Source organism: Notothenia coriiceps, unplaced genomic scaffold (assembly GCF_000735185.1).
Source record: "Notothenia coriiceps isolate Sejong01 unplaced genomic scaffold, NC01 NC01_scaffold00023643, whole genome shotgun sequence".
NCBI lineage: Eukaryota > Metazoa > Chordata > Actinopteri > Perciformes > Nototheniidae > Notothenia > Notothenia coriiceps.
The window spans coordinates 1-10,776 of NW_011356344.1; the positions used below are offsets into that span (position 1 = coordinate 1).

At 41.1% G+C, this 10,776-nt stretch overlaps 2 protein-coding genes across 2 annotated transcripts in view; both read left to right on the forward strand.

Moving 5' to 3' along the window:
- The first annotated feature begins 1,126 nt into the window (after window positions 1-1,126).
- Window positions 1,127-7,903, forward strand: LOC104954711 (zinc finger FYVE domain-containing protein 1-like). Its single transcript, XM_010781890.1, has 9 exons — window positions 1,127-1,384; window positions 1,626-1,732; window positions 1,836-1,944; window positions 2,058-2,155; window positions 2,665-2,782; window positions 2,912-3,082; window positions 3,311-3,491; window positions 3,579-3,692; window positions 5,705-7,903. The coding sequence occupies exons 1-9, from the start codon at window positions 1,127-1,129 to the stop codon at window positions 5,935-5,937; spliced, it is 1,389 nt and encodes a 462-aa protein (XP_010780192.1). The 3' UTR covers window positions 5,938-7,903.
- Window positions 7,904-8,412: 509 nt separating this feature from the next.
- The window catches only part of LOC104954709 (zinc finger protein DPF3-like), a 15,776-nt gene continuing 13,412 nt past the window's right edge, over window positions 8,413-10,776 (forward strand). The window contains exon 1 of the mRNA XM_010781889.1: window positions 8,413-8,474. Coding sequence (XP_010780191.1) covers window positions 8,443-8,474 — 32 coding nt within the window. The 5' untranslated portion in view covers window positions 8,413-8,442. The remainder of the gene's footprint in view (window positions 8,475-10,776) is intronic.

Consider the following 10,776-nt stretch of genomic DNA (forward strand, 5'->3'; position numbering starts at 1 on the left):
TAACATAAGCCTGCTCATACCATAACCCCACCACCACCATGGGCCACTCGATTCACAACATTACCCTAACCCTAACCCTAATCCTAACCCTCACACCAGATACTGACTGGTTTTCGGACCCCCCCAGACCTCCCCAATAAAGCAAAAATGCATGTTTCAGAGTGGCCTTTTATTGTGGCCAGCCTAAGGCACACCTGTGCAATAATCATGCTGTCTAATCCGCATCTTGATATGCCACACCTGTGAGGTGGGATGGATTATCTCGGCAAAGGAGAAGTGCTCACTATCACAGTATTTTTTCAGATTTGTGAACAATATTTGAGAGAAATGGTTATTTTGTGTATGTAGAATTTTTTTTAGATCTTTGAGTTCATCTCATGAAAAATGGGAGCAAAAACAAAAGTGTTGCGTTTATATTTTTGTTCAGTGTAGTAATGGATGGAGTTCCAAATGTATTAGACAACTCAGCCCTAAAGCATAACTTTACTAAAGAACGTCCATTAAACAATACATAGTGACTCTATCACAAAGAATGTAGGTCTGCATCACAGTAAGGGACGAGAGGGTGTGCCTTTCAAAGTAAACTAAGAGCAGATAATTATAGGTAAGCAAATGTTTGCCTACAGCCAACACCACTGGAGGTATCAATCTGCACTCCAACTTGTCTTCCAATGTGGAAAGCATACTTTTTAGAATCAAAAGAAAACTGCACTCTGTCAAGTTAGGTCAAAAGTGACAGTAGTAGTCACTTCAAAGAAAATGTCAGGGTTTTTTTTAATACTAAAGTCCAGCTGCTACAACTCATACATTCCTGAAAACCTACTTCTAATGTGTGAAATTCCATAAATCTAGTCACTGTTTATGAAGGACAAAAAACACGATTAACATTTCTTGGCTATGGAGTTTCAAGTGCACGTGTTTTGTAGTAAATATTTATTTAACATGAAGGAACACTGATAAGCCTTACAGACTTGGGACAACACATTTAATGTTTTTGTGTGAGCTTCATGTTTGTTATTAGATATATTAACAATGTTTTAACAGTATTATTCTCTCTTTTACCAGAATAAGGACAGAGAAATGCATCATTTTGAGATCAAGAGATGATGAGTTGTTGTTATATCTGATGCAACACATCATTCTGATTACACTCTGTGTCTTGTTTTTAGACAAGTCATTGGAGTCAGTAGATCGTCTGCTGTCTGAGCGCTTCAAGAAGCTTTCCCGTTTCCCAGAGGCCTTCAGCTCTGTGCAGTACTGGGGCACGCAGACTCTCACCCCCCCGACTGATTTCCGTGGCCTGCAGAATAAATTGGAGCAGCTCCTTGATAACAACGCCACCCGCTCCCCACGCACCCCCGTGGTGATCTTCAAAGCCCTGCAGGTAGGGCTGTATACCGTTTGGATAGCATTCAGCTTCCTGCCTGCTTCAGACTGGCTGGTTGGTGTTGTGAAGCCAGCACTGAACAGAATATAAACAACATTTACTGATAAACTGGTTCCTGAATCAGATAAAAAATAGTTTTGAATCAGAGCAGCTAAAGCTCATAAGTCTCAGGTTCTGTTTGTAAAATACTGAACATGTCTGGTCGAGCTAAGATCCGTTGTCCTTGATTTTCCCGCAGGCATTAAGTGAGCGCTTTAATGGGGAAATTACAGGTGAGCTTGTAGCCCACAGCTGCTTCTTTCCCGATGAGTACTTCACCTGCTCCACCCTGTGCCTCAGCTGTGGGTCAGTACCTTCGTCTCTTAACAAGAAACACATTTATAATCTTACCTTCAATCGCTTGGTTTCCAGATTTTTAAACATTTTTGACATTTCATTTTTATCCCAGATCTGGCTGCAAGAACAGCATGAACCACTTGGGAGAAGGAGTGTGCCATGAGGCGAAGCATCGCTGTCGTTATACTCTTCAGTATGATAATCGCATTTACACCTGCAAGGTACGCACAGTCGCTCATCACTTAGTATTAATCCTTCTCTCTATACAAATGACAGTGTTTCTCTTGTTCCATGACTGATGAGTATAAATACATTTTGTGGTGCATCTCTTTAGGCTTGCTATGAAGGAGGAAAGGAAGTGATTGTTATACCTAAAACCTCCGCTTCCTCAGACTCTCCATGGTTGGGCCTCGCCAAATACGCCTGGTCTGGGTGAGTATTAGCTGAATGAACAGCAGGGTCATGTGTCACAGGCCAGGGTGAGGTCTTATTACTGTTTACTGGTGTCTCATACTCTCACCTAATATCTCATTTTGGTATTGTCTAGGACTGCAGCTAATAATTATTTTCATTTTCGATGAATCTACTTATTAATTTCTAGATTAATTGACAAGTTGTTTGTTCTATTAAATGTCCAAAGATAGCGAGATATTGATCCTAGTTCCCCGAAGTCCAAGGTGATGTCTTTAAATGGCTTGTTTTGTTTGTCCAAATCTTAAAGATAGGCAGTTTATTATGATTTCAAATGGAGAAAAGCAGGACATTTCAATGTTGGCATGAGAAATTACCTTAACAGTTAGTCAATCAGCAAATGTATTAAATTATGAACAATTGCAGATTTACCTTTCACATTATTTTACATGGTCCAAGTAATCCCTCAGACATTTTCTATTAATATTGTCACAAAGATTTGTACATTCATGTTTCTACTCTATGTTTAGGTACGTTATTGAATGTCCCAACTGTGGAGTGATCTATCGGAGCCGTCAGTTCTGGTATGGGAACCAGGACCCTGTGGATACGGTGGTGCGCACTGAGATCCAGCATGTATGGCCGGGGGTAAGAGAAACAAGCTCTTTTATTAATTCATCTGATTATATTTTCTTAATTATCTGTCATTCTAGAGACCTAGAGATTTGGGTAGAGGGGAGCTTATATCTACTTAAAAACATTGTCTGCTTTTTGCAGTCGGATGGCTTTTTAAAGGACAACAGCAATGCAGCACAGCGTCTTCTGGATGGAGTCAACCTAGTGGCCCAGTCTGTGTCAGAGCTCAGTGTGAAGCCTGCCAAGGCCGTCACCTCCTGGCTGACGGATCAGATCGCCCCAGCCTACTGGAAACCCAACTCCCTCATCTTGGTGAGTGACACACACAGCCCCACCCTCTGCCGGCCGCCACCAACAGCCAAGTCAACACTTTCCTCTCCAGAGCTGTGTTTACTGTCTGTGGCGCTCTGTGACTATTACACAATATATGTTTATGCTGGTCATAAGATAACACTGAGATAAAAAAAGATTGTGTCGTCTTTCCACGAGCCGTTGGTCAATAACAGCTTCTGTTGTTTTTGTATTTTTTCCCAATACGAGGTGTGCCATAAGTGTCAAATAGTCTTCCACGACAACGACACCAAGCATCACTGCCGTGCCTGTGGGGAGGGCTTCTGTGACGGCTGCTCCGCCAAAGCTGCCCCCGTCCCTGAGAGAGGCTGGGGTCTCGCCCCCGTCAGAGTCTGTGACGTTTGCTTTGAGCAGAGGGCTTCATACGCAGGTACACACACACTCTCGATAATGTCAAATGTTTTTAGTTTTTCCTCTTTTGTGTGGCATTTGGGTGAAATATATTTTCTTTATCCAGAGATGCTTGAGAAAGAGCAGGAGGAGGAAGAAGGTGGAACTCTGGCCAGGAAGGTTGGAGAAGCGGTCTCCAACACCTTTGGGGTCGTGGTCACTGCTATTGACATCCCACTTGGTGAGTGTTGTCCAAAACAACATCTGAACAGGAGTGTTAGGTAACAGGAAAAAATGACCCAGTAGATGTGAGTGAATGGACACAATGCCCTCTGGTGGCAGAGGCGTAAAGTGTTTATTTACACTAAGAAAGACAAGCAGCGAGGTCTTGTTTCTAGTTTGAACTCTCACAGATGATATGCAGGAGTTTGACTCCTAATAAGGAATAATAGATGCTGTTATGGCTTGGGTGTAGTAGAGCCTGTGCTGTTACCAACATCTCACAGTCCAAACTCAGGCGAATGATTCCCGGCCTGCTTAGTGTGTTCTGTTTCTTCAACTGGAGTTATTAGGCTGAGTGACTGTAATTTAAGCAGGAATGCAAATACTGACATTCGTCTCTAACTTGTTATTCTTTCCAATGAACACAAAAAAATCATGGACTACTTCCACCCACACATGCTCACGACTAAACCTAAAACTGCCTCTGACAATCTCCTCAGGACATGTCAGTGCAGTGCTTCCATGTTCTGTTACCTAATGTTTAATGATAAGTCTTAATCATTAGTGCAAAGGTGAGAGAAATAACCAGTTAACCTGCTAATTCATTACATTTTTAGGTTCATTATATAAGTGTAATGAGGTTTCTTGACCTGGCATGCATACAGATTTCTCATCGACACCAATGTGTGGAATGCACTTTGGTTCGGTAACTCCGGGACGTTGTTATGACCTCACATGACACGTTTCTGTCAATATAATCCAATGTGTTTTGGATTTGGAAAACTGGCTTTGATACATGGGAAGAGATTGCAAAGAGTTGGCTAGAATAAATACGGTTCTAACTGAAACACACACCATAAATCATAGCCCTTTTTCCCCCTGCTAGATTGTTGTTTTGTGCATGTCTTAAACATATTTGGAAAAACTATTTGTTTAATTTAAAACACAAGTTGTATTTTATTATTGTTATTAAGCTGCCCACTGTAGACCTCTCTTAGTATGTAAAAAGCATATATGAATATAAATGTGCTAACCTGATATCCTGCTGAAAACTTCTTCACCCCAAAAAACCTTAAAGCAAGATCTTCTCCAACCTCAACAAAATACTTTTTTACATGTTTCCATGGATACTGCCACCTAAGACAGCCAAGGACTTGAAATTGTGGTGCACTTCATACAGTAGTGAGGAAAAATAAGCATGGAAAAAGAGCTAAAGAAATGCAGTCAACCGTATTTAAATTAGAAAAAGGCCTCTAACTTAAAGGAATAGCCTGACCTCTTTGAGACAAATTCACATTTTATGTGGAGGTTATGAGCTGGATTATTTCTTGGCCAGAAGCAGTTGCCAGGCAACCAGTGGAAGTTCAAGAAAGTTATTGCTACCTGCCATGAAAATACCCTGGAAATAACCCCCCCTCCAAAAATGTAACCTTGCCACTTTTAAACTTCAGTGTTTTTACAGATAAAACAAACAATATATAACTAATAGGCAATATCAGTTTCCTTTCTGCAATGATAACTTGATATCCTCCACAGTGTCGCAGTGTTTTCCATCAGTTTGTCCATATCTGTTCTTCACCAATAGATATAGTGCAGGGCTGTGGTTGAATGGTCATTTTTGGTTATGAAGGTTAGGAAGGTTTCTAACTTAGTGAAATGACCTGGGAGCATCTTAGTCACTGGCATGATAAAAGCTGGTTGAATGTATTATATGCTAAAGACACTGGCCTTCCCATAATTCCTTGCAGCAGCCTCACTTTTGGCAGGACATGTCGATAACATTCACTGTTGCTTAATTACGTTGACTAGTTTGTGTGCAGTTCTCCTTAAACTCAACAGATTAACAGTGTGTAGATCTTCTCAGCAAGAAAGCCAATAGGCATATTTCCCAAAAGGTCGAGCAGTTAAATCTCAGAATTATAAAGTTACAACCATATGTTTTGCAAATGTAAAAGTGTTACCTTATACTATACCTGATCCGTGCTGGTGTACTGTACTGTGTGTGTATTTATGTTACTTGTGACCCTCCAGGCCTAGTGAAAGATGCGGCCCGTCCTGCCTACTGGGTGCCTGACCAGGACATCCTGTCCTGCCACAACTGCCAGCGCGACTTCACTGCCAAGCTGTCCAAGCACCACTGCCGCGCCTGTGGCCAAGGAGTGTGTGACGACTGCTCCCCCGAGCGCCGGGCGGTCCCATCGCGCGGCTGGGACCACCCTGTGCGCGTGTGTGCCAACTGCAACCAGAAACCTGGAGAACTTTAACAGGGACGGCCTTCCTTCCTCAGACAGCCGGAGAGAACCACTCACTCACTCAGCTAGCAGTCTGTCACTGCTGTACCTCCGTTAATCAAATGGTTCTGTCTTACGTCTGTTGAAAGGAAGTTTTTAGGCATATATATATAAAACTATATAGGACACTTAGCATCAAGAGTTCCTGTGGCCTTTGTAGAACAGCCAGAACATGTGAGTTACTTGACTGAGTGCAAAATCTGCATTTCCACTCTGATTTATTCACAGAGTGAATATTTGGATTCTTATTGACACAAGTCCCTAACTTTATGTTACACAAGGCTGTTGAGCTATTTTTCTACTATCAGAAAATGTTACAAAAAAATATATCATTTAAAGGATATTAGTTAGTTGAGAACCCTGTGGGGTTGGTGTGATTTTAGTTCCCAGCAATTCTTATTATTGAGCAATGTTTCTCTGATGTCGCACGTGTAATGGTAAGGAGATATTTGATATCCGTGCAGGTATAACTGCAGGTTCCATTGCATGCTGTATTGCAACATTTTAGTTTTTGCACTAAGCCTTTTTCAGCTGTTATAGGCTGTTGCTTACCATGGCCAAAATCCAGATATCCAGATTATCTTGTAGTACCCTAACTGGGCTGAAATCACCCACAGTGGGTCTAGATTGTGGATATCTGGTGTGCCAAAAATCATTCAGGTCACTGTGTCTGTGCTGGTATCATGTTTATATTTTATCATGTAATTTGTGGTTGTATGAAAACATATAACTATGTTAGAGCGGTGTACATTTTAAGCTTTGAAAATTATTTATGTATTGAACATAAAAAAACAACTACGTATTAACACTCAACAACATGCATGACAGCCTGAGAGATCCATGGCCTTTCTACTTGTTCAGAGGATGGTCTCTGAATCCAGCTCACTATGTCTTTTCCCCATTGGCCATTTAGTGTATCCATAATATGTTGTGAAATGTATGTATATCATGTTCAAATGTGTTCTCTTGACACATTGATTTAAAAAAATGTTTTAATAATATTTACAGTTGGGGTTTGCTTTGGTGTACGGATATTTTTTTTCAGGACTTAAAACTATCTAAATTGGTCTTCACAACAGTTTTACACTTGCGCCTCCACGTCCCTGTAGGCCCAGACTGACAGGAGAAAGACTCCTGACAACACATTTTATTTCAGTTTTAGCTCTACAAAGCTGGTTTTTCTGTCATTATACATCTGTTATTGATATTTTGTATGTTATTTTTCCGTTTGACATTAGATACTGTATGGGTATTTATAAACTTTGTAGCAACTGTATGCGAACCACTTTTTCTCCCTATATTGTTTTTGTCTTTATTTTATTGTTTTCAAGCATTACACAGAGAAATGTATGCTTGAATGTGGAAATGGTGCGATATTTAGTGACTGAGAGCTTTACATTTGGATGTCATTCAAAGCACAAGGTGATGCCTTTAAAACATTTGCTTGTATTTTGTTGTTAAAAATGAGAAAAAAAAGGGTCCTTGTCGATTGTAAGCTTTGTAGATAAAGTGAATTCTTCCTTTGCTCCAACGTGGAACTTTTTGGTTCTGATGAGAAAATGTGTCTGCCTTGTCTGAAAATAGATATATCTGTCTGAATGTTGCATCACACACCCTCCTCTGAAATGCAAATATTGCACATAATAGAATAAGAAATACATTGTTGTCAGATGTATTGTTCTGGAGCTCATTCCCATGCAAAGTTGTGCAGTCTTTTGCCTCAGATGTCCTTTGCAATTTGTGATGTCTCTTTTTTTTTTTAGATTAAGTCGGGTGATATCAACACTTCTGGCATAGAGACAACAACTGAAGCAGGAGTGATTGATACATTTTTAAACCATTGGAAACAAATTGATGCGATGATATGTGTGAATACTAAACTGATGGAGGATTTGTTTAAGATTAAAGTTGTAGCAGCTCCCATCTGTCAAAAACATAATCTTGAATTGCCTCCTTGTCTTTAGTGTGTGTTTGTGTGTTTAAATCTCCCCGTGTCAAACCACTTACTGTACTGTATGTGGGAGGAATAGATCCTGTGCACGCCTTTGTATTTAGGAGCCTTGCTTCTACTCCTCTCTAATGTTGCAGCTTCAGATAAAGTGAGGGAAATTATTTGCTTGGTGCTTATTGATGATGATACATGATTTATTAATATTTTAATAAATAATTAAACACAAGCTTCCATGTTGATATTCTGTGCCTCTTGCACTGCATGGTGTCAGCATGCCATGAGGGAGTTGCATTTAATATGTATCCATGCTCTCCCTTTAAAAGTGCTGTTGTTCACTTGTGTACAATATTAAATACAAGGGAAAACCCTTTAAAATATTTTTGACAGTTTACCCCATAAAACCACGCCCAATCCGCGTATGCTGCAGATTTATTGGTCCACGATTTTACCCCGAGCTCTGATTGGTTCATTCCCCTAGGTTTCCCTCAGAACTGCAAGACGCCGATATTGCGTTACATTGTAGCAAAATGGCGGCTGTCATTCAGAATCCACTAAAAGCGTAAGTAATTTAGACATTTACGAAATTGTGACTTATTACTTTGTTGCCAACTTGTACAATCGAAGAGTTTGTTCGTGCATGTGTTTTCCAGCCGTGTGCATATGACGGATTTAGCTGTCCAAATTCATTTCTGTGTACTTCTTGCATTGCAAAGTAGCCTCGTATAGTTCTTTTATTACACCAGGTTTTAACATTTAGTCTCAAACATGTGCGTTAGACTGCCTGACATTTTGTCTGCTCTCGAGGAGCTTTTTCCCAGTACGGCTATGCATTGAACACAAGGGAATGTCGTCTTTCGTGGGCAATACATTTATTTAAAAACTGTCGACAACGTGTCTTTGCTCTGCACCGAATAATTAAAAGCCGATTTTCTTCGTGCTCGGTTGGGCATAGCAGGGGAACATCGCCTGACATTCCGAAAGTCGTTTATACTTTGTGTGAATTGTCGACATGTCAACTTTGGCTCCTCGGAGCGCAGACGTGGTCAGGACCCGGTAAAGCAAGGGAGGAGGCATTTTGTATTTGCATGCTTGCTGGCGAAATGGACAAAAGTGACAGCAATTTGAGTTGGCCGTTACAAAAAGCTAGTCACTCTATGTCCAAATAGCCTTTGCTATGGTCGTATTTATCCCCCAACTTCACAGAAATGCTCCACCTTTTTCTCCCATTTTCCCTTTGTTCTTCTACTGTTTCCTCAATTCCATTGGCTAACATATTACTGTAAATTAGACACATTATCCTCTTGCTTTTTGTCATTTTTACAAAGTAATATTTTAGCATTTGTTGACACGCACATTCAGCCCTGTTGACGTGACCAAGCGTTCAGCCTGTATTGATGTGCGATCAGCATCACGGCTCTCCGGGACTGTGGAGGTATAGAGCTCCACTGTGCCTTTAAGTGGAGGAGTGCTGGAGATTAGCCTGGTCCAGGATCCTGGGCCCATCTGTCAGAGAGATGCTCCGACAGAGAGGAAGTGTTGGGCATAAGCAGGAGAACCATCTGCTCCTCCATAGAGGTACCCTGGCACCTCCGTGGACTCTAAGCAGGAGTAGTGGACCACACGTCACCCACACTGTTGCCATTGTTGTTGTGACATTGTTACTACATGTAAGGGAAGCATGCATAATAATTTTTTGATACCCGATTGTCCACTTCAAAATGTCTATTACTATTTGCATTGGACATTTTCTGCTGGAGATATTTCTGCATGTGAGTTAGCTTTTAATAATTGAATAGGCTAAATACAGACGCCATGGATCCTGTCAACAGACCTTTAGCAAGACAACCTCCGACCTGCACACTCATTGCATTATGCTCTGGATAGTGGCTTCATAAAGAAAAACAATACACGTTTTTTTAATGCACTTTACATTCAGTGCTTGGCTTGAGTTTTACATCCTCCCTTTTCTGGCACATGTACAGCTCAGTAAAGCTCTAATAAAGTGCTTAATGTTCATTTTAAATTAATATTATGTCCTTGTAGCTCCTTTTTAATTCCCTCATCACACATCTTTGTATCTTTCTTTCATAAGAGCAGGGATATTTTTGGAAAGTACATTTCCATTATTACCTCGTTGGACTATTTCCTCCTCTTGTGTCCCAACAACGAGCTTCCGCGTGCGTCTTTTCTGTCAAGCTGCTGTTTCATATCGGAGACGCTTTAGCATTCTGATGTGGAATGTCTCCTTGCTATAAACTGTGCTTAATGAAGTGTTTCAATGTGCTATAATTAGCTTCTGTCTCGGGTTTCTGACTTCATTTCACACGTTTGTCAGATTATAATTAGTCACACTTGACACTAATTGGATGTCGCTCCTTTGGACCAGTTTGACCCTTTTTTTTGTATTAAGATGATTCACTTTAGGGAAATGAAAGGCTGGGTTGACTTTGTAGAGAGATGAGGAGGACGAAGCTGCGCCGTGCAAGCCTGTGCACGCCTGTGTGAGGTCTGTCCCTCCGGTGAGCAGGGGAGGACAGTAATCTCCAGAATCTGCTGATTAAAATGGAGTCTGGAATATTTGATTAATAAAGAAGCTCATAAAGCTGCTCATTAATTTTTTAGCCACAGCTGGAGTTGGGCATGTCTTCCAGCCACAGCTCCTCTGACATTACCTCTGTGAGATCCTTCCCTTCGTTGGAGTTGAGTAGGCTTTGAGTGAGTCAGGCCTGCTGTTTCTTGGCACTGCAGTGTGGAGGTGTATGGTCTGGTTTTACTCTTGCCTTCACCCAGACTGTGCTGTTCTGATTGGTGTAATCAGCGGTTGTTGTCAGGATGCAGTCACTCTGTTGGCCCTCCTCCTC